This window comes from Pseudorca crassidens, chromosome 20 (genome assembly GCF_039906515.1).
Source record: "Pseudorca crassidens isolate mPseCra1 chromosome 20, mPseCra1.hap1, whole genome shotgun sequence".
Taxonomy (NCBI): domain Eukaryota; kingdom Metazoa; phylum Chordata; class Mammalia; order Artiodactyla; family Delphinidae; genus Pseudorca; species Pseudorca crassidens.
Genome location: NC_090315.1, coordinates 45602164 through 45626902, shown reverse-complemented (window position 1 = coordinate 45626902; position 24739 = coordinate 45602164). Strand labels below are relative to the sequence as shown.

At 34.3% G+C, this 24739-nt stretch overlaps 1 protein-coding gene across 9 annotated transcripts in view; it reads right to left on the bottom strand.

Annotated features, from left to right (window-relative positions):
* The window catches only part of NFAT5 (nuclear factor of activated T cells 5), a 132073-nt gene that overhangs the window by 20484 nt on the left and 86850 nt on the right, over positions 1 to 24739 (bottom strand). For 7 of the 9 annotated variants that reach the window (XR_010938927.1, XM_067718328.1, XM_067718333.1 and 4 more), the window contains 8 exons: positions 23964 to 24522; positions 19036 to 19228; positions 16577 to 16767; positions 14892 to 15064; positions 9123 to 9257; positions 8945 to 8997; positions 4401 to 4533; positions 430 to 513 (listed from right to left, as the gene is read on the bottom strand). Coding sequence is in view for 8 of the 9 variants with exons in the window: in XM_067718328.1 (XP_067574429.1) it covers positions 430 to 513; positions 4401 to 4533; positions 8945 to 8997; positions 9123 to 9257; positions 14892 to 15064; positions 16577 to 16767; positions 19036 to 19228; positions 23964 to 24522 (1521 nt within the window). In the remaining variant the exon portion in view is untranslated. The remainder of the gene's footprint in view (positions 1 to 429; positions 514 to 4400; positions 4534 to 8944; positions 8998 to 9122; positions 9258 to 14891; positions 15065 to 16576; positions 16768 to 19035; positions 19229 to 23963; positions 24523 to 24739) is intronic. The other 2 variants (XM_067718329.1, XM_067718331.1) reach the window with 1 other exon arrangement.

Genomic DNA, 24739 nt, shown 5'->3' with positions numbered 1-24739 from the left:
AGAAGAAAGAATGGTACCTAAAGAACCTAAAGCAACTTTTTCAAATGCCAATAGTTTCTATTTTGGTCTCTTTAGTCTCAATGGCAACTACTCTTATTGGCAGCAAGAAGCTTTATAAAGCTGTTTTATATACATTATTGTATTCTATATATACTTTTAAGATTTTTAACATTAGGGAATACAAAACAAAAACTTCTCTATTCCAACACATGTTAATAAAAAAGTTGTTTATATGGTAAATGAAGGGAAATATCAAGTTGGGAAGCAAGTCTCTGCATTCAGTAAAGTCAAACAAGTATTTATTTTACAACATGGAAGATAACCTGCAAAGTGTTCCGAGTACACAAGAGAAAATAAAATAGTAAGGTTTGCTAGAGAAAATATATAGCATCACTAATTTACAATTTTTGAGCAGAATTAACTTGGTACCTTTCATGGCCTCTTCGAAAGAGCAAGGTCTTGCCGGACTAGATATTTCCTTCTTCACGTTTACATTCAAAGCAGCAGCTGCTGCTATTAAGACAAACAAAAAGGATTAATGTATTTACTTAAACTTATCCTAACAAAACGTGTACCTTAAAATTCTTTAACTGGAATATCTTCTCACAAAGCACTATTAAATTATTTGTTTAGCAGAAATTCTAGGTTCAGATGAGTTTTATAATCACCAGTCTACGCTCTAAAATGCACCTGTCTCCCAGTGGGCAGAAGCATATGCTTACTTATTAAAACAAAATAAAAACAACCGCAACTTCAAAAAATCTTTCTTGTAACAGTACACATATTTATATGAGATGAGTAGAAGACTGATATGAGATTTTTAAACTTACCAAATATACTGTAACACTAGCATGAAAAAAAAATTCACCATTTACCTACATAAATGATTTATTTAAAATAATACTGATTCAGAGTCAATTGAGCTAAATTTTTTTAAAAACTGTGATGAATATACAAAATCTATAACATTATGATTATTCTTTTTAGCAAGCCTTAGAAAACATAATCTTTGCTATTATTAAAGGAGAATTACTACACTACTATATCTATACATATCAAGTACATCTACTATGAAAACTTTAAATTTAATGAGCGTGAGAGTAGAGAACAGTTCTGAATGGTAAAGTTAAATAAATTCCAAATAAACAGGTTTTTACTTAAAATGACTGTATAATAATTTTATTTAAATAGATGTTAATTTCTATTTTTCATTGTATTTATTTATTTTACTTATTCCCTTATTTATTCAAAATGGGAATTGAGTCAACTTATTTTCAATTTATTTTTCACATGACAATACAAAATGATGGTTATAGAGAACATAAAGAGATAGTTAACTGTGAATAAAGAGACAAAATGTACACATCTCCTAAGAATGAAGTAAAAAAATTTATCTAAGCATGCTGCACTGCACAACAAATGATAATTTGAATGAACTATCAATTGAATGAAATTATCAATTGAATAGAATTGATGAGAAAAAAAAATCCACAGACAATTTTAAAGCATAACATTAATTCTAATAATTACAGATTTAAAAATGGAAACTAATCTTTGAAAAATTTTTAAATTTCTACTTTTAAAACAAGTTTTAGTCATTTGTCTTTAGAGCAACAAAAAATTATGAATAAATACTTTATCCTCCATTTCTTATAGCAATTACTACTGCAGAGTCACTGCAAAAAATAACTAAGGAGACTTCTGTGTCTTAATAGATGGAAGTAAAACAAATTAATGGCTAAGCAATGCTTCAGTGACTAATTGGCAATGAAACAAAGGTTTTACGACTCTGCAAAGTTAAGTGCCTAAGAGCATGTACATGCAATGTATTTTTGGCAGTATAGACTCAGAAGGCTTTAGAGGGGCTTGTGTCTGGCAGAGCATGCAGAGCCAGCCAGTTTATGTACACTTGAGCCCCTGCCCCAATCCTACTTTTAGACCGTGTACCAAGTATACAAGATCCCCAAATTTTCTGCACAACTACTCTATAGACCATGTGTGAAATCTCAGGCCTATAGGGTGAACAGAGCTTATGAGCACTGGCCAGTGCATCAGGGCCCTCCAGGTAGAGGATGGAGCCAGGAGAGGGAAAAGAAGGGTGCCAGCCTGGGGATTCCTCTTTCTTCATGTTGTCATATCCCAGTTTGGACCTCCAAGCAGTTTGAAAATCCTCAATTCGAATCTGGCCTTCCAGGTTATTATGAAGGTATTTTGGTCAAATTAGGAGGACAGAATATACTTTATTTAATTATTTGTTATTTTTATCTATAACTTTTAAATATTTAGGCAAAATGGTGTAGCAGTTGCCATTTCTACTCTTGACTCACAAAAATTATGCTGGGCCTTGTTCTAGCTGTTACAATTACTATACACCACTGACTATTCAAATGTTTAACCACAGTCCCTGGAGGAATCACAAAAGCAATTAGTTTATCATAATGAGACAGTACAAATTTTCTATAACCAAGTTTTCCTGAAATCATATTCTCTATTCTCTCACATGAACACCTAAAAAGATGCTCACATTTTATAAAATATAAAAAAGTGAAATTGTGGGAAGATTCTTTAATTAGCTATATCATAAAGGCAGAAACTGAAGCATTGGATCTCACTATAAAATTTGCATATTATATATTTATTCAATTAAGAGTTTCTGAGGGCGACTGCTATCTATGATATATATAAGGGAGAAATACTTAAAAGAATAAACGTATGTTAGTGATTGCCTAAATGTGGCCAAATATAGCCGATTAGTGTAGGCTTTAAAACAGAACACTTAAAAGCTGTTTTATTTGGCAATTTATTAAAGGGAAATTTTTAATAATCAGCATTCAACACTAAGAAATGAAGATTCATAGTGCTGATGCTAAGCACTTCAAAGTCCTGAAGTTCTTTATTATTGATCATAAAACCAAACAAAAACAACAAAACCTCAGTATTTTCAGGATGGCAAAAACTTTAAGGCTATTTCCACACACACACACACACACACACACACACACACACACACTTCCTTCTTCCCTTCCCACACAATTAATTACTGTATGCCATTTTTCTCCCCCTATGAGCAAACTCCTCCTCACACAAATACTAAATGTTAATATTTAGTAACTAGCAGTTACTAAAATGCTTTAACTACCATTAGTTTTAAATCAAATTTTCTTGGATTTTTGAGGCCTTCTTAGAAAGAAAACAATCAACTATTTCATCTTTAAGTATAAACCAATATCCTCTTCCCTAGTTTTGTTGAAGCCAGTATATTATTGCCAAACTTTGTCTTTTTCTGTCTGAAATTTCTACTTGTGATCTTTTATTCTGAGATAAATACTAAAAGGATTTCATTAGTGCTATACTATGGCACAGTTTTGTAGCAAACTGGTGGGAAATAACCAATATTGTGAAACTCAGACATGATTAAAAAGAACAAAAAGGGAACAGATCACATTAAGTGATAGAATGTAATTATCAAGACTAGTTATAACTCTGTCCTAGAGACTGTTTCCATCACTTTTGTTGCCAGGGTTTTCTTTCCTTGCTACCATTTTTCACTTTGTACCTCACTGAATCCTGAACTATTTGGGAATAACACATCGGTAAACGTAAAGATATGGAAGAACTTCTAGCTCTAAAGATTCCTGAGATAGGAATGGAGTAAACCATGGTAAGCATGGCAGAAACCAAGCCTAGGTCAACAAAACATGTGAAGAGTTTCCATTTCCAAAATGTTCTCTCTGCTTCTCCAGGAAAAGCCTTCTCTTCTTCAGGCAACTAAACTAATGTAGGCAAAAAACTCTTAGGACACTTCTTACCCAGAGATCTAAATTTATAAGCAACTGCTCTGGTTTCTAAAGCACCTGTTTTACCTAAATGCTTAAAATTACATATAAAATATTTATTCACCAGAAGTCTTTGATATTTTTGATAACACAAATTTGAAAATGTTACAGGCATATGATTCTATTTGTGATATTATCACTTATCATTCCAAGCTATCTCTCACCTCTCCCAAAATGCATCCTATAAGCCAGCCAGACTAAAAACTATTAGCAGTTTCTCAAAGTCGTCACTTTCACCTTTCTGCACATAAGAGGTACTCAATGAATGGTAATTCTTAACAAGGAGTAACTTGTATGACAACTCTGCAGAGCCTGACTTCAGAGCATTTCTAGCTTTTCTTTTTTTATTAGAGCATAAGGCAGAAACAGTTCCCTTAATATAAGAGTAAAAGCAGTGTTTGGTGGCCATCTTCTTAGGAAATAATGCCATCTTCAAAAAATACTGATATCAATTCATCTTAGCACACAACTTTCTCTTTTAAATTGGCTGGTCTTCTTCATATTCTTCCAAAGAACTAGAAGTTAATTATTCCTTTTGATTCAGAACTTTTTATTTTGACATACCTGGGTCTGGAGTGTAAGTGAATGGCTGAACATCATGAGATCTTCCAGCATTGGTCACTACGTATATTCCCACTGATACTGGCAAAGTTATATGTTGGTCATGATATGGGGGAACCTTCACAATAAGATGATTCTAATTGAAAGAAAATTACAAGAGTCAGAAAAGCAGTAATGTTTAAATTAAAATTTTCAAATAAAATATGATAATTAAGTACATTTCCTGTTAGTTGTAAAGTTTAAAAAGTCTGACTAGGGGAAAAAACGTAGTATTTAAAAGCATCAGGACATTAATCTTAAAACTGCTTTTAAGGTAAAATACCAATGTTTTACAATGGCTTACAAGGTCCCTGCCCTGTCAACTTTATCTCATTCCCCTTCTCCTCCAGCTTGTTACACTCCAGTTACATTGACCTTCTTACACTAACACAGTAAATTCATTCTTTTAACACACTAAATTCATTTTTACCTCAGAGCCTTTACAACTTTCTGTTCTCACTGGAAAACTCTTCCTTTACCTCTTCAAATGGCTAGTTCCTTATCCATTTTCAGGTCTCATTCAAATGTCATCTCCTCCGAGAAGCCCTCTCTGACAATCCTATTTAAAGTAGCACCCCTCTCCAATCTGACCACATAATCTTGTTTATTTCTAAAATAGCACTTATCACCACCTGAAATTACTGTGATTATCTGCTTCTTTTTGTCCCTCTCCAACCAAAAGAATGTAACCTCCATGAGAACCTAGGATGTTCTGTTCTTCATTCTATCTCCATGGTTAAGCACCTCACACAAAATATACTCAAATATATTTGTTGAAAAAAAGAATGAATATATATTCAGGAAAAAAATATGTCCACCAAGCATAATGTCAGTTACCATATGTTTTGTAAACCTTAACAGTGAGATGTATCAATACTTCGCAATGCAGTTCACTACTTCCTAACCACTTTAATTCTCATTTAAAGTCAATAGGGTTCAGTTTACCCAAACCTCAGTAGATCAAAGTCATTTTTTTGTATGTGAAAATAGTGGTAGAAGCATCCTTTTAAGAGAAAGGAAGAGTTCCATAAATGCTTCAGCAGCACTTATTCTTCTTAGAAGACACAATGAACCACATTTGACTTGTTCTCTTCTTCCCTAGTATGTTATAGTATTGGGAAGGAATATCAAGGAGTAGTGATTATTCTTTTTATACTGAGTATGTGATATGCAGGAGGCCAACGGTGATAGCTGACGATGAAGTGAACGTGATGACATTTTTTACTTAGTTAGATTATAGTAGTTGGTTGACTCAGTTGAATAGAACATGTGACAAATGAGGCCAAGATTTTGATTTTTGAGCACTTAATTTGTTTCTAAGCCATCATAAAACACTCTCTGAAATAGTCACATTATACATTTAAAAATAGCTTCTTGGGGCTTCCCTGGTGGCGCAGTGGTTGAGAATCTGCCTGCTAATGCAGGGGACACGGGTTTGAGTCCTGGTCTGGGAGGATCCCACATGCCACGGAGCAACTAGGCCCGTGAGCCACAACTACTGAGCCTGTGTGTCTGGAGCCTGTGCTCCGCAACAAGAGACCACGATAGTGAGAGGCCCGTGCACCGCGATGAAGAGGGGCCCCCTCTCACCGCAACTAGAAAAAGCCCTTGCACAGAAACGAAAACCCAACACAGCCAAAAATAAATTTAAAAAAAAATATATATATAGCTTATTTATGGCATTAATAGAATGCTTCCTGAGTCCAGTTAGCCATCTCAAAAAAAAATCACACTTCTAATTCAGGTGCAAAAACATATATAAATGTGTGTACATCCACAGGTATTAGGGGGCAAAAATCTGAATGCACATATTCAATTGCCCATGAGGCCATCAAAAAATGTACCTACAGTGATCCAACTTCTAAGAAAGAGAATCTTAAAATCTTGCCCACCTTCCTTTGTTTAAACACTGCAACTACATCACAAAGCAGTCCTACCTACAGTTAAGGAGATGGTTGAATGGATGGATTTGTGAAGTATCTTCCCGGTCTTAAAATTACATATTTGGCAAACTCAATAACTGAAATTATTCTTCTGAATAAAAACTTGTTTTTTGGTAATTAGTAACAGAATTAGTATCTAAAAGTCAGATGCATATTTTATTTAAACAAACCTTTTACTCCACTTGCTTTGGAGAGCGTATTTAAGCAAATCTAATTTGAAACCTTTTATTTATTTATAAAATTTATTTTATTTTATTTTATTTATTCTATTTTTTGGCTGCATTGGGTTTTCGTTGCTGTGCATGGGCTTTTCTCTGGTTCCGCAGAGCGGGGGCCACTCTTTGTTGCAGTGTGCGGGCTTCTCACTGTGGTGGCTTCTCTTGTTGTGGAGCACGGGCTCTTAGGTGCGTGGGCTTCAGTAGTTGTGGCTCACGGGCTCAGTAGTTGTGGCTCGTGGGCTCTAGAGCGCAGGCTCAGTAGTTGTGGTGCACGGGCTTAGTTGCTCTGTGGCATGTGGGGTCTTCCTGGACCAGGGCTCAAACCTGTGTCCCCTGCATTGGCAGGCAAATTCTTAACCACTGCACCACCAGGGAAGCCCTCGAAACCTTATAAAAGCCAAATGAACCTATTTTCATACTAATTCTTCTTACTTCCTCAATCTGAATCCAGAAATTCTACAAGTGGTTTGAATTAAAAACTAAGTAAATTGTAGGTAGTGATAGTAAGCTTTTTAAAAATACTACTCTCAAAAATTAAGAGCAATTAACTACCACTGAGCTAGGAGTACAATACAGACAAAACACACAAAGGACTGGGAGACCTGTGGAGCAGGCAGAATGTTCTCTGAGGTAAAAAGAGAAGAATATCTGAAATTTAATTTTTTTATCTTTTAAAAATATTTATTTTTGCTGCGCCGTGTCTTAGTTGCAGCATGTGGGATCTTTTAGTTGCAGCATTCGAACTCTTAGTTGCAGCATGCGTGTAGGATCTATAATACTTCCCTGACCAGGGACTGAACTGGGTCCCCTGCATTGGGAGTGCGGAGTCTTAGCCACTGGACCACCAGGAAGTCCCTGAATTTTAATTTCTTAGAAAAATCTGCTTGGATTCAAAGTAACGACTTTCTTTTTTCAGCAGATAATCTTTTTCAGAGCTTACAAGCTCTGAAGTGGGAATGGTCTGATCAACAAGTTATACAAGAAATCATAAAATGCCAGAGTTAGAAGGAACCTCAAATAATCTAGTAAAAGAGTTTATCTTATAGATTAGAAAAGTGGGGCAAAAGAGAGACTTGTCTTACACAGGTAACACAGATTGTTAGTGACAAAGAAGGTACTAGAATTTCAGTTAAGACTAGTCTAGCAGAGATTATCTGATGGTAAATGTGACAAAGGAATGGCTGCTGAGTCCTATTATCTCTTCTTGACAGCATGTAGGAAAACTTTCTGCATAGCATTTGTCTAGGTATACAGGAAGCTCCACCTTAAATGATACTATGTAGTGAAGAATTCATTTAACTCAAAGTGAGGTCTAGTCTTTTCCCTTGTCTACTGGGAGGTGATCTCTAGGCCCCTAGAATGTCCTGTCTGACAGAAGTATCTTCGTTTGTTTAGGGGCTTTGGCCACTGAAAAGTCTAACAATGTAATTTATGAAGAGAGCTTTGAAACATGTCATATCATTTCCAACCTCTGGGGGAACTGGAGACTAAAGGTTAGCTGCACGGGCAGTATGTGATCCAACCCAAATAAAAACTCTGAATACCAATAGCTTGGATGAGCTTCCTAACAGGCAGTACTCTGTATGTACTGCCTATGTTGTCACACATCAATGTGCTGAGAAGGTAAGGCATCCCTGAGGACAGGAAGCTTCACCTTCAGGACCCTCCCAGACCTTACTTTATGTGTCTCTCCCTTTGGCTGGCTCTGATTTGTGTTCTTTTGCTTCTCTGTTCTTTATGAACTGTACTTATACATACCAGTCTTCTGCGTTTGCCTTATATCTGATTTACTCATAAGTTTGTCTTTCTCTTTTGTTAGTTTCAACTTCTATGAGGTTGGTCTTATCTGCTCTACATACTAATTCTTAAGTCAGTTCTTTATCCTTGTTTTCAAACTTTTTTCCTTGTTATTTGGAAAACAATATATAGCAAGGTCCTACAAATATAGACTCTTTAAGTGTAACAAGTAGTGCTTCTGAATGCAAAAAGGTAACTAACAAGTATAAAACACCTGGCACATAGCAGGTACTCAATAAATGTTTCCCTTTGATTTAACTAAATAGTACGTTAAGATAGTCCAAATCCTCAGAGCAAATAAATATTAGGAAATCTTTCATTCATTAACAATGGTAATTTGCTAATGCTCTTAACTTTTTCAAATAGAGAACTGTCATTTCTAACATCAGTGGAATAAATCTATTTCAGTTAAAGAAACCCAAGAAAGAAACTTTAAATGATTTATGTCAACCTCATATAAAGAAGAAATTTGTTAATGCAGGAAAATTTTGGAGCAAAATTCAATTTCTCAGAGAGTAAGCAATCAAACTATAAAAAGTTTAAATTATACCTGATGAAATAATTCCATGTCGATTTCAGCTTCTGACTTCCAAGAGTTTTCATCTGATTGAAATAAAAACAGTGACTTACTAAAATTGTGAAAAATTTTTTACTTTGTAGCTACAACTATATCTTTATAACAAAGTGAAACACGCAACAATTTCTAAGGCAGTATTGTGCCTACTTACCAGAAACATTTTCTTGGAAAATAACTTTAGTTCCTTTCAGAAAGTTCTTGCCGATTAAAAATACTTCTTCCTCTCCTTTCACTGAACAGCTATGTAAGCTCTTCTTTAAGATTTCTGGCACTCCTGCTGGCTGAGCTGTAGACATATATAAGCATTCCATAAAAAGAACCACCAACACTTACTTCTTATCTAAAATCAACTCTCAATTATCCAGTTCTATAAGTTGTCGTTGTTGACCCCTGAATTTGACTTCTTTTATTCTGCATATTAAATTTTACCATAACAGAAAGCAAAGAAAAAACAGAAAAGTCTGTATTAATGTTTAATAACTATTGTAAGATTTTATAGGGATGGATTAATGTCTGCGATGACATTTTAATTTATTAGATGTCATCTTTGTTTTCTCTTTACATGAACAAAAAAAGGTGTAAAATATGAATTTGGTCATGTTTTTGTCTTAATATTTTTTAAAAATTCAATTTAAAAACAACTTTATCTCACAATCTTAACCTTAAAAATGTCAGCTATGCTATGCCATTACAAGACTTCTGAGGCAATGTGAGCCTATGGGTGGTATTGAGGGCATCTTTAAGGATCTAGACCCAGGACTCAGGCCCTAAACCGAAAGAACACCTGAAAACAGACTGAATGCAATTCAGAGTAATTCTTTCTACCAGGGGATCTCCTTGAACTAGGATACCCTGAGGTTAAAGATAAAATGCACTTGTTTTTCAATTACAAAGACTAACTAACCACTAGTACAATTAACAAAGAGGTTGACTAGTACTGAGCAGGAGCCAGATCTAAGAAATTGTAACTGGCCTACCAACTTCCTCATGTCATGATTTCCTTAAGAAAATTTAATATGTACTGCATAGTAAAACAGGTTCCAAAGTGTATCTGGGAATTACTGAGTTAAGCAAAGCTAAATGAACAATAGGATTTCTCCAAGCATTTCACATTCTGATGTACACTGTAAATATCCAAGAAGTGAGTATAGTACACAGTCCCCCCAACATATCTGACTCCAGAAACATTCTTCCATATTGATGCCTAAGGACTAGTTTTCCACCAGAATACTCCCTGGGATACTGGTTAATGCAAATACATACTTTTTAGGTACTCAAAAACCTGCTTCCTTAAGATTAAGTACTTTGAAATAGAACACACTATTTGTTGTTTTAGTAAACCCTAACAACATATATACTGCAAAGGTAAACTTTAACATGGTTGTATAACTTATCAACTTCTAAATTAATGAGATAGTCTATTAAACTTTAGGAAAAGTTTAAGTTTTTTTCTCATTAAATACTTACATATTTAATAGGTAATTTTATCTTTACAAGAAAGTAATATGGGAAATTATCCTTGTCAAAATACTGCCCCTCTTTCCCTAGGCCTGCCGTTCCTTGTGGGAAGGCTCTTGCTCCACTCATGTAAGGACTGGCCATGTGACTTGTTCGTATAATGAAATGTGAACTGAAGTAATGTGCCACTTCCAGGCTTTAAGAGCCCCACGTGGTTCTACCATCTTCCTCCACTACAAAAATGGCAATATCCCAGAAAGGGGCAGCTTCTAAAGCCTGGTTCCCAGAGTGAAGAAAATGGAGCTGCTTCCAAACTACACCCAATATTATCATAAAATGAGGAAGAAGTAAAACTTTGTTGTGTAAGCCACTTAGATTTTTTTGGTTGTTTGTTACTGTAGCACCGTTTAGCCTCACTTATTTTAATACAAACAAGTATCTTATCCTAATTCAATATCTGAATGGCAAATAATATTTTCAGCAATGTCTGAGTTTAAAAGAAATTGTGATTGTATAAACATATACACTGTCTGGAACCCACAGGGTTAATGTATGAACAGAATGGAAACAGTTACTGGTCACACACTGGTAATTACATACCCTTTTAAAGAATTAAGTGAATTTATAACTTTCTGGAGTAACACTGGAACTAGATACTTATTTTTATATAACATTCAAGAAAAATATGATAAACATTATTTTGATTAGAAAACAAGAGGTGCAAAATTATATGCACATATTGTATTAACAAAATGAATGGAAAGTCTATAACCTCCCCCCCCACTTTCAAAATACTATATGGAAATTCCACTTCATTCATGATTATCAAAACTTTTTTCCTACCTCATTTTTTCCTTTTATGTATTAAAGGCTTAAGATGGCCAAATGAGGCCCCTCTGAAGGTACAATGTGTATTTATCTTTTATATATTTGTATTTACATTACACAAAGAACTAGTCTGTTCAAGACAATTTAACTTCTAACTTTTGACCTTAAAAGGTCTTTCCTATTAAAAAGTTTAATGGTTACCTAACAGGACATACTCCATACTAAACAGAACTGAAGTCAGGATTATTTACGCATTAACTGTTTTATTTTTATCTTTAAATAATTAGTAAGCTGACTCTTGAAAGTGATCACATTGCTTTAAAAAACTGTAACAAAAAAAGCAGGCACCTTTCTGGTATTATAAAAAACAATGTGCTTTTAGATGCTGTTCTAATAGCGGCCACAAAAATAAAGCTGAGGGACTTCCCTGGTGGCACAGTAGTCAAGAATCCACCTGCCAACACAGGGGACATGGGTTTGAGCCCTGGTCCAGGAAGATCCCACATGCCATGGAGCAACTAAGCCCATTCGTCACAACGACAGAGCCTGCGCTCTAGAGCCTGCAAGCCACAACTACTGAGCCCTCATGCTACACCTACTGAAGCCCGCATGCCTAGAGCAGCCCCTGCTCGCCACAACTAGAGAAAGCCCTCGCACAGCAACAAAGACCCAACACAGCCAAAAATAAAAAGCTGAAAAAAATTAATGAACATCTGAATACTGAATATCTGAATACTGAAAAATAACAAAGCAAATATTTCAACCTGTCAAAAGAATTAGTAAGGCTTTTTAATGTCTGTGAAGAGAAGAGAAGTTTACTCAATGATATTATCCCTTTTCTAAAGTTGTGGAAGAGCTAGAAATAAGGAAAGTAGGAACTCGTTAAATTCAGTAAGATTTAATACAATAAGCATTAGTAAGACAAAATCTAAAATACATTATACTGAAGAAAGCGATGATTAATTTTGCCATATTAAAAAAATTATTATAGAAGGGTGGATACTAAAAAGGTATGAAAATTGATATTCTTAATTTGATCTAGTATACATGTATTATCTGGAGACATCTAAAGGTGTGAAGAATGTAAAAGGGGATGATTTTTCTATCCCCTTAACAACAAACAAACAAAAAGACAATGGATCCAATGGCCACTGTTAAACCAACAAGTAGAAGCAGGACTGTTTTTCTAAGGTCACAAGGCACAACATGAATTCTGGCATTAGGCCTTCTTTCCACTGAGTGTTTCTAGATGGAAGATCAAGTATCTGTTTCCTCTCCTCCCTTCCAGCTCTAGAACCTTTTGGCCCCTCTTCCTTTTCTACCTCCCTCTCATCTTCCTGTTTCCTTCTACCTCCCATTCCAATTCTAACCCTTCTTACTAACCTATTTCCTTTTCACCTCTCATTCTACTCCAACTGCTCTAACCTGCCAAAAAGGTTATATTCACGGAAATAAACACAAACCATAAACCCATAATGGAACATAGAGTGGCTATGGTCATGCTCAAAGTATTAGATCACGTAAAAGAAGAACTGCACATGCCCCACTAAAATTGAAACTCCATTCTAATAATATTCAAGTTGAGACATATTGTGATTTACAGTAAATTAGCACCTAAATTAGAAAAGCTTTATAACTCAATAAACCATCTACAGATTATTTACTCTGTCCCTATCTGAACACAACAGAATGGACATGGAACCTAGAAACTTTAAAAGCAGTATATTTATAACTGAACGTTATCCAGAAATAGCCCAAGGAAATACTAGTATCAAAACAAATTTTTCATAATAATGAAAAACAGAGAAATCCAAATGAGCTCTCTTTATTTTTATTTTATTTTATAAAAATTTTTTGGCTGCATTGGGTCTTTGTTGCCGCACACAGGCTTTCTCTAGTTGCGGTGAGCAGGAGCTACTCTTTGTTGCGTTGCGGTGTGTGGGCTTCTCATTGCAGTGGCTTCTCTTGTTGCGCAGCACGGGCTCTAGGCGCATGGGCTCAGCAGTTGTGGCACGTGGGCTCAGTAGTTGTGGCTCACGGGCTCTAGAGCACAGGCTCAGCAGTTGTGGTGCACAGGCTTAGTTGCTCCGTGGCATGTGCAATCTTCCCAGACCAGGGATTGGATTCTTAACCACTGTGCTACCAGGGAAGCCCCAAATGAGCTCTCTTGAGATCAGGAAGATATTTACTACTTTCTTTTTAAAATGAGGGTGGGGCTTCCCTGGTGGCGCAGTGGTTGAGAGTCCGCCTGCCGATGCAGGGTACACGGGTTCGTGCCCCGGTCCGGGAGGATCCCACATACTGCGGAGCGGCTGGGCCCGTGAGCCATGGCCGCTGAGCCTGAGCGTCTGGACACTGTGCTCTGCAACAGGAGAGGCCACAACAGTGAGAGGCCCGCGTACAGAAAAAAAAAAAAAAAATGAGGGTGTTTGCCAAGCTAACATAGGGGTACAGTCACTTCTGAGATGAATTAGAAAGGAAGGGAAAAATAAGATTTACCAAGGGTGAATAATTTGACAAAACTAAGCTACAATTAAATAACAAAGGCTTTGTAAGTATCCTGGGGGTACCAAGGTCATAATACCCATAACGACCCAATAGGAAATTCAAGTGAATGGAACTCAGTCTCTTCTGCTCTTTTGAATTCAGAAGCAAGGCCAAAGAAAATAATAGTTAATGAAAATCTTCTTAAGGGATGTACAAAGGAAAAAGTTTTCCTATTTATTACTTGTAATAATACTCATTACAGGGAAACCAGACTATATCTTGAAGCACATACAACATGACTGAATTTAAATACACACACACGGACTTCCCCGGTGGTGCAATGGTTGAGAATCCCCCTGCCAATGCAGGGGACACGGATTCGATCCCTGGTCCGGAAAGATCCCACATGCCACGGAGCAACTAAGCCTGTGCGCCACAACTACTGAGCCTGCACTCTAGAGCCCGCGAGCCACAACTACTGAGGCCACATGCCACAACTACTGAAGCCCGTGCACCTAGAGCCCGTGCTCCATAACAAGAGAAGCCACCACAATGAGAAGCCCGCACACCGCAACGAAGAGTGGCCCTCACTCTGCGCAACCAGAGAAGAGCCCATGCAAAGCAATGAAGACCCAACACAGCCAAAAAAAAAAATTACGCACACACATCATTTACTTTCTATGCCAAGGTTAGCAAAGTAAGAATTTCATTTCCCACTATACTATAATACTTTAATTTGTAATCAGAACTCCAACTGCTATATATTTACAAAGTTCTGCTTACCTTATTTTTTCTTAAATTCTAATACAAACACTTAGAATCACAGCGATTTATCACACTATGAAGATGCTGTGAAAATCCTGTGCCTTTGCAATTTACTTCAGGCAAACTGTTCAAACTACTTTTTAAATCAGTATAGGATGATAAAAGGAAACTACAAAATGCTACATTCCTTTTGAATTTTATTAGAAATTACCCACCTTTAATTTAGCCTAGAAAATTTAACTATAGCTTTGAAAATGTTTCAAATTTTTCATGATCACAAGCTGGAATATGAAAAACAACTGATATTTAGAGATATCAAAAGATTGATAGAAAATGAAAAAAAACCTCCATATATTTAATATCTCCATATTTTCTTACTTACTACATAAAATCGGAGAAGAGGGTGTTTGCAGTGTCAAAGTGGAGCCATCTTTCCTTGTGATATTAACTCGAAAAACCAATCTGGCACGAGTGCTTTTTTTCTTGGAACCAGCAATTCCTATTCTGGCTTCAACATCAGCATTCCTCAATTTCAATATCCCTACGCAGTCCACCCTAATACAGAAAAAATATATTAACTGATATTTTCTGTTGTATAAATAGTACAATATTCTTAATCAAACAAGTTTTCTTTTTAAAAATAATTTGCTTCCTTTTTAATTTTTGAGTATGTAATATAATTATACGGTTCCAAATTCAAAAAACAGAGAAGGGTAAGTTCTGAATATTCATAACTTCTCATCTTGTCAACTTTTCATTTATAATAATAATGGAAAAAATAGTACAGAAGTAAAATCACTATTTCAAAATCTGAACATAAGTAATGGTTTACAAGAGTTACTTTTGCTTTAAAAAATTAAATTTATCCTCTTTCTTTTTGCACCTAATTCAGATATTAAAATAGAGAAACGGATTTTATTTGAAAAAAATTAGTAACTGTCTCCCCCCCAAAATGTAACACTGCACAGCCATTAAAACATATGCTATAAATAATATTTAATGTTATGGGAAAATGCTCATGATAAGTGAAGAGCAGGTTACAAAGCAGTGAGTAGAGTATCATCGCAATTTTATCAGAAAAAAGGATGGAAAAATAAATGTCAAAACAGTAATTAGTTCTATTAAGTTGGAAGTTGGCGTTTGAGGGGTATGTTTTTAGCTTTATATTACTACTAAATTTTATTGAGATTTTTATTAATCTGTATTTTCAACTTATAAGGAATAAGTACTATTTTTATAATCAGTAACTCCCTATCTTCCACCATATACATTTATTTTTACAATTTCAAAAGTTAAAAAATAAACCTTCACTAAATATGTTTCAAAATTTCCCTTTTCAAACTATCCTCTCACTAACTTATTCAAAATGGTTTTCAAAAAAAAAAGAACAAAACGTGAAAACCAAGTAGAGAAAAGTCTTTAGCTATCCAATACGGATAATTACAGAACAGGTCTATCCCAGATCAATATTTGCTGCTGTTATGGTTACTGTTAGGATTAAAGGTCCTTAATAAAAGGATTAAGGAAAAAAATTAATTTCAATCATTTCTAATATATTTCAGGAAATGAAAATGCATAAGATGAAAAATAGGTAGTCCCAGGACATAATTTTTTAACATAGGAAAATAGAAACAGAAGGTAAATTTAGACCAGCAATATGCTTTTTCATACCAAGATGGGTCAAGGCACCATGAATGATCTCTGTCAGTTTCTACTGCAAACACTAACAAAAGAGAATTTAGGAAAGCAAATCAAATTGTTTGTAATTTTATTTTTTAATGTTAATATTATTAATTCCAACATATAAGTCTGTATTATTTTCCAAAAAGCCAGCATTCCACCTGGCTTTTATATCCTTGTCTTTCACTATGGGAATTCTCTAGCAAAGGGCAAAAGAGTTCGTTTTCACCCATTACCATTCTGCAATAAACTATTCTTTTTATTTGTTATGCTTAAAACATTTCAGTACAATACTCAATATCTTTTATACATTAGAAACTAAAAAATTTTCCTGCCTACTGCAAAAGTGTAACGAATTAACAAAAAATTTTTTTACTAAGTACTCACGCCAGTGTCATATTGTTGCTCGGATCAAGGCCGACTTCTATAACAGTAGTGCCTTCAATGTCCACTTCTTTGCAGGGAGTTGTATTTCGCCCAGTTACCCTGCAGGCCTGATAAAATCCATGTGGTTTCACTCGACCAGAGTCATTGCCCACAAACACCTGCAACACTACTGGCTCATTATGGCCTTCCAGCTGGAGTGAGATAACAGGGAGCATAAACACTAATCAGCATTTCAAATAATCTAACTGTAAAATCAAACATTTAAGACCAAGTTCTATATTATTATATTTATAACTGGATTACAATAAAGAAATAACAAGTCTTCCAGAAAAAGAGGTAAAATATTTTCATAAAGGAAAATTGGCTAAATTTTTGCAGAAAACTCTAAGTTTTAGTTCTACAATAATCACATTTTAATTTTAGATGTTTAATGATAAATTATCATTTGTAATTAATTTGTACAACCAGATGAGAATGCATACACAATCCTTTAAGGTATTTATAAATTTACGGACTGCCAAAACATGTGGGTTACTCAGGATTTACCACCACCACTAATGGAAAATTCACTAAACTGTGCTAGTGGCATCATTATCATCATCATCAAATGAGAGTACATCTACTAAATTTTTACTCTGTTAAAGCTGTTTGAGTAGCTATATAAATACTAGGGGTATGGAGCTCATTTTCATAGACTAGATACATATATACAACATCACAAAATCCTAGGCCAAAACATTATGGTCTGAAAAACTGCTGGTTCAAACCAGGACCTATGGGTCATTACAGATCTCTAGCAAGCCTTCATAAATTAAATTATAATTTGTATGCTGAAGAATAAATAAATATTTAAAAGAACACTTGGGAACAAATGTTTCCAATGCTGGTTCTTGATAAGGTTTGTAAACATTGAAGCTGCTAATACAGAATGCAGAAAATCACAAAATAACTTGTACAATCCACATCAAAGTGCTTATAAAAAAACTCATATATCTTCTCTATCCAAGAATAACTGTATCTCTGTATCTATGGGTATCATCATAATGAGTCAAATAAGCAGCAAATAAGCAGTCTACCCAAATTGTTAGCAGTACCTTAGATCAGTGTCTGGCACATAGAAGGGTACGGTATTTGCTGAATGAGTGAATAAGTAAACTTTTAAGATCAGCCAATTCACTCCTTATCACAGGCAATTAATCTAACTACTTCTGCAGACAAGTATTTAGACAAAGCATAACTTAAAGTCAGAGCAATTAGGTTAAAAATATTTACCAAACTATCAAAATGTCTGGTTAGACAAATATTTATACAAAGCATAACTTAAATTTCTCACTTGCCTGTTACTTGTCCTAAGATGGGGGGACTGAAAAAGGATTGGCGTGGTGAGTAGTAGAGGGGTAGGAATGATACTGTACATGTGATTATTAACAAACCGTATAATGGTCATGAGTAAGCTTCTTGATCCCAAGTTTCTACCATTATTTCTTTCAAGTATAAAACGAAAGGCAGTTCAATTAAATATTGTTCAACTAACACATTTACACAAACTGTATTTACAAGAATCTACCATATGACTAGCCAAAACTCCTGTTTAGTATTTTGCAAGGGGTAGGAACACTTGTTAAATAAACATCCCCTACTCCACTTCTTTTGGTTTGTCTTCAAAGAGAAATAGTCTTTTCAATAAGGTATCCCAGGTGCTAAAATTTAAGTGTCCCCTCTTTCTTCTGTTAGTCTAAGTTCTGAAAAGATAAAGACTCAACTGATATCCTGTTTTAAATTTTTTTAATTAATTAATTAATTTTTTTTGGTGGTACGCAGGCCTCTCACTGTTGTGGCCTCTCCCGTTGCGGAGCACAGGTTCCGGATGCGCAGGCTCAGCGCCCATAGCTCAGGGGCCCAGCCGCTCCGCAGCATGTGGGATCTTCCCGGACCACGGCACGAACCCGTGTCCCCTGCATCAGCAGGCGGACTCTCAACCACTGCGCCACCAGGGAAGCCCGATATCCTGTTTTTTAAACTGAAGACTTAAGTTACCTATCAATCAATTATTTTCTGAGTTGAGTAGTCCTGATTGCTTTAGCCATCTCAAAAACCTTATTTTCCAAGTCCAAGATAATTTCTACAATATTTCTTCGGACTCACTTTAAAATTTCTTCTTAAATATAAGGTGTGAGAAGAATCTAAAACAGTTGCTACCAATGTCAAATATAAAGGGAAGATAATTCATGATTGCCATATATTTTACTTGTTAGAACACACTTTCATCTCTCCTTTCATTTAAACTAAAATTCAAAGGACATCAGAGTAATCATATTTGGCCTATAATTCAGTCAGACTTTTAATTTCTAATATATACAACTATTAGTTTTATTTTAGGCAGCTCTTTTTTGGTTAAAAACAAAATAATAAGTAAAAGTAGATAAAATTCTTCATATATTGCTAACTAAAATAAGTACCTTTACTGTAGGAAAGCCTTGCTGTGTTCTGTCCTTTACTGAGCCACGACTACCCTCAGTTAGGTACCGAGCTCTGTGCTGGGTCTCAGGTTGTACAACTATCTTCAGCTCCTTTCCCTCACTTTTAACAGGATACTGTCCGCACAACATAGGGCTCTTCTTTACTCCAGTTCCTTTTTGGTTTTCCAATGTTCTGAGAAGTCAAAGCACAAAGTGGAAAAAGTATCAAAAAGAGTTTTCTACAAAAGTCATCTAAGATAAAGGAAGAAAGAGAATAGGCAATAACATTAAAAACAACTGATTATCTTACTGACAAAATAAAAGACAGCCTAAGGGACACTACTACATTCCATAAGTAAAGTATCTTTAAAACTTTTGTAATTAAAGAGAATGTATATATGTATATAACTAAGTCACTCTGCTGTATAGCAGAGATTGGCACAACACTGTAAATCAACTATACTTCAATTAAAAAAAATTGAAAATAAAATTTGGTGGTAAAGTTGGACAGGGATGACAAAGAATGCGTATGTGTGGCAGGAGGAAGGAAGACTGAATGCAATAAACCAAGAATAACAGGAAAGACAATAGCTAATGTCACTGTAACCTTTCACATTGCACTTCATTCAAAATAAAGTTTAAAAATTACATATATGTGTGAGTGTTACCTAAAGCTACAAGATTACTATTATTTTCTAATAGGACTTACAAAGCAAAAGAAAAGTGGGGGTAGCACAAAGACACAAACAAACAAAAAAACACAAAAGGCCTTAAAGAAACTGAAGGAACATGTACATATTCTTTTGGATATTTTCCTTAGTACATCAAACTGAGAAAATTATACTAAAAAAAAAAAATCAGTGATTCAATTTTAATTTGGAAATTAGCTTTACTCTAAACAATCTTTCTCAGAAGTTAAATTTTTCAGAGTACTTTAATTTGTGATTAATTAAATAATTAAAGCCCTCAGCATATAAAAAATTTATAATCTGTGCTTTACAGATAGGCAATCTAACTTATTTTTTTTAATTGGGTTTCTAATGTTTATTTGTATATTATGCATTTGCTATGCAGAATGTATGTTCAGAGAAAAATATTTCAAATGGTGGTTAGGACTTCAGGTCAACACATTTAATCTGAAGTACTGTATATATGTGATAAAAATAAATAGAAAACAATACTATTAGTTTAAAAATTACCTATGTATATTTAAAAATAGAGTCAGGGCCTATAATGCTTTCTGTATCACTTTCCCAGTCCTAAGTTTACACTCAAATTGAAAATAAAGGAGCCAAGAGATGACTGTGGACAAAATCCTGTCCAAAAGCAAACAGGTCCTAGGAGAAATATTATGACTTCAAACATAGAGGAGCAATGGTGGCTAAGCAGCCTTAAATCTAGCTCTAATGTTTACCTCTTCATTTCTAACCAAGTTGTTAACTCAGTCATCAATAATAAAGAGGGAAAAGGCTATGTTCTCAATGGAATTTTGGATTGGGGTGAATCCATGGCTAGGATGCAGTAAGGTATGCAGTTAGACTGACTGGGTGAGAGGAAGGGTTCTGAAGGGAAGTACTTTGCTCAATCATCTTCATATTCCCTAAACCTTGCACAATTCCTGAAACAAAAGATGCTGAAAAAGTATTTGTTGATGAAGGCAAACTTGTTGATGAAGTTTGACATAATTAAGTCAAAGATTACCTGTGTAAGTAATTTAAAAGGCCCTGGAAGAATAAATTCTATGAACAAAAGTATCAAGTCAAAGTCAGAACAAAGGGCAATAAATCCTATTTTTTCATCATTCTGGGTAGAAATTCAAATATTTGCACTGAATACAATGTGCAGTACTTTGCATACTATAATGATACTGTTTTATACTCATTAAAAAAAATCAAAGCAAAAATATTCATCTACTTAAGCTATGTAAAAACATTCTCTAAATATGCACTGAAAGGGACTAAAAGAAAAAACAGCAAAATCTAATAGTTGTACTGATTTATTAGATTATAGGTTATTTATTTTCTTCTATTTTTCTGCATTTTTCAAATGTTTGTAATTAATATCTATTAATTTTATAATAGGAAAGGGAACACTTTAGTCTGAAATATAAGGAAAATTTAGCATATCATTAATTTGGCAAGATGTGGCTTTTGTATTCATTTATGCTGGCCAAGCTAATATTTATGAGGGTAAATAGATGATATTGAGTTTTACTATTTCAATAAAACAAAATATTTCACTTGGGATGAAAATTTTAAGTTGATAAAGTATACACATTATGGCTTAAAGAAGAATAGCACATGTAATCAAACAATTTCTGAAATGATACCTTTAAAAGCCCTTAAAACTAACTTTATTCTCTAGGCTTAAATGTAAAAATTGTATACATACATATTTAGATCCCTAGCTGTGTAAAACAATAAAAACATCAACTAATTCTTAGAAAAGCAGTCATTCAAATTACTAATTTTTAATGCATTATGGCTTAAGGAAAAAACAAGAAAATAGTAGCTAATTATATGGGATTTTACTTCTAAGTGATTATCTAAAAAGAAAATCCACTGTCTTGGAATATTCTATTCAGAACTTAAAATGACACTAATTCCTTTGTGCTGTACATCCTTCTGGTTGCCTGTCACAAAAATAATTTTCACTATAAAATGCCTAAAACAGGTTTCACATGCAGGTGACATCATATCTTAATTTCTAGGAATATCTAAAGAGACATTGGCTACTGATTCTCAGGACATTTAGGTGAAGAATTTAAGAAAAATATGGCTAGGAATGTTTAAATACTGAGTAGTTTTTTAAAAATGATTTTGTTTTCTTAATAAACTCTTTCATATAACATTTTATTCATACAAAAATGCTATTTCCATCTTGAAGATCAATAAAAACTGCTGTACTCAACATGTTTGAGGGTACATTTTCTATAATTTAGCATTATATAAATAGAAATTTTATGGCAAAATTTCTTTCATGTTTCTAACATCTTCCTTATTGAAGAACATAGAACTTTAGTTTGAGATCCCCTTAAAAACTGTTTTCAAAGGCCTATTTTTCTATATTTATATATGGTTTTATCCTTTCCTTAATATAGTTCTTATAAATTCAAAGTTTAAACTTCTTCTATCATTTTCATATGCTAGTGTCAAATATTTTTCCATTACCTAAGAAGCTGGACATTTCTTCTGCTGCTTGATGAGTTTCTGTTCCATGAATTATTTCATGAGAGATTTTGTCTTGACAAATGTTATTATACTTTCCCTGGGTAACCTCAAATCATTTCTAAGATATATCTATCATACAAAAGCAGAAGCAGAAAAGATGTAGGTCAAGATATCTCTTTAACAGCAACTGCAAATCATGTGTGTTGACTAACTATAAGTCAAAATTTTATTTGTTCTTCATTCTGAACTTTAACATTTATTTCAGTATAAAAATGAAAATCTCTCTTACGGAACTTAAAAAAAAAAAAAAAAACACTTTCTCCACAGAAGCCCGAATAAACACATACCTGTATTTAATGATAGACACATATGAGCCTTTTAAATCTCTGCTACTGCGTTTCAGAGCATTTTCTATAGATAACAGTTCTACAGATATGTCCTAGAATTGTTGACTCTGCTAATGGCAACACTTTAGGAAAGGGTATATGTTGTTTTCTTTTAGATAGTTTCCTAATCTGGACTTTCTAAAAATGAAAAATATGTAAATGTGCGTTTTTATTTACTATTATCACCCCAAAGGAGTTTTAAATGAGAGTAGAGAAGAAAGTAGTATAGAATAATCATTACTTAAATGGTAGGTATTACTTTAAAAATATACTGAGAAAATATTTAAGGACAAGTTTAATACACATTAAGAATATTCTCTATAACTCTCAACCAGATTTTTAACTTAAAATATACCAATGATGTAATCAAATAGTGAAACAATCAAAAGCATCTCCATCATATTCTGTGACAGCCTGAAATTGTAGGAGATCCTGGGTCAACTAAAGGACCATACATACCCTGCCACCCAAAAAAGTAATCTCTCAAGATCCAGTGAGTTAAATTCTATCAAACTATGCTGAATATACTGTAGGAAAATCTAATCAAAAGTCTAGAAATTAAATGTTACAATAAAAGTATTAAAGGAATCAGAAAGTTAAAAATAAGTCATAGTATTCTCTACTTCAGAAGTGAATATTCTATAATATAGCTATTGAAACATATTTAGTGAGTGTTGTGAACTGGCAGAGATGAATGAAAACTCAAACAGGCACCATGATCCTGGTTCTATCACCCTTTAGATATATAACCCAGAATCACAGAAAAAAAAAAAAAAAAAAGTGATACATTTATTTTTTTAAAAATCCTGAATTGGCATAATATATTAAAGAAAAAGCTTAAAATAAATACATGAATCTAAGTTGAGAATCAAACTATCAATTTAGTTTTTCTTGTTTTCATCAAATAAAAGAAAAAAGGGAAATAAAGACTAAAATCTTCACAAAAATGGAAAATGACTGAATCATTTGGGGAGACAACATGAAAGGGAATACAAACTAGCCCTCTGTAAATGTTTGTTTTAGCTGGAGTCATTGCATCACTAGTTATTTCTATGAATAAAAATATTTTAAAATTCTTTTAAAGTATAAGTCCATTTGAAATTAAAAAATTATTTCTAAACAGATTATTTTCATTTTCTACTAAATCTTACCCATACTAAGATAACTATTGGTAAAATCTACTGGTATTTTATTTTCTTCTCTAGTGAAACCTGATAACTTTAAGTTATAATTTTCATGTTATTTCAATGATAAAACTAGTATCTTTGCTTTAGATGCAAACTTGAGCTGAGCAATTAAGAAAAATGAGGAATGATTTATTTTTTTGTTTTGCATAATGGTGAGAGAACTTTAAAAAAATGTGAATACCAACCCATTTCCTGCTTTTGAGTTGCCTTTGTTGTCCGTGGTAAGCTGAGAAAGCACATAGTGAGGTGCTTTGGCACTGTCGGCATCAAATATATCCATATTAGACTCTTCACAATCTCGTCGTTTGACCCCCGGCCTCTGCTTTGGATTTCGTTTTCGTGATTTACGAGGTACCTCAGTGTTATCATTGTAGGAACTGGTGCTCATGTTACTGAAGTTGGAGGGGGAATCCTCCATCCACATACTGCAGCTCTGCTCAGATTCCAATCCACACCCCTCATCCTGGCAGGACATCCGACTGTTATCCAGCAAGTCCTCAGGTGGTGGTGAGATGTACAAGACTGTGTGCCTCTTCGGTGTTGATGGATGCTGCTGAACTGTGTTACTGGTTAACTGCTTTTCACTTACCCCTCGGTTACTTACCCCCAAGGCTGAGGAGCAGCTCTCCACTTGCATAGCCTTGCTGTCGGTGACTGAGGTAGAATAAATGGTAGGGCTGGAAGAGGTGGTAAAGGAGCTGCAAGCACCGCCCATGGAGGAAGAGGAGGGAGCTGAAGAAGCATCTGCAGTGTACAATTTAAGAGTAAATACACTATACATGTTTTCACCTATGCTGGCTAGCAGTCCCATTGAAAATGTGATTTGTGAACTGATTGTTTTTCCCCAAAATGAATAGTTGGAATTTGGTTAAGTTTTAGAATATAAATGCTTCAAGCAATACAAGGCCTAAAAAATGCAATTTTTAAAAATGCCCAAATAGCATTATTTTACTTGTGTTAT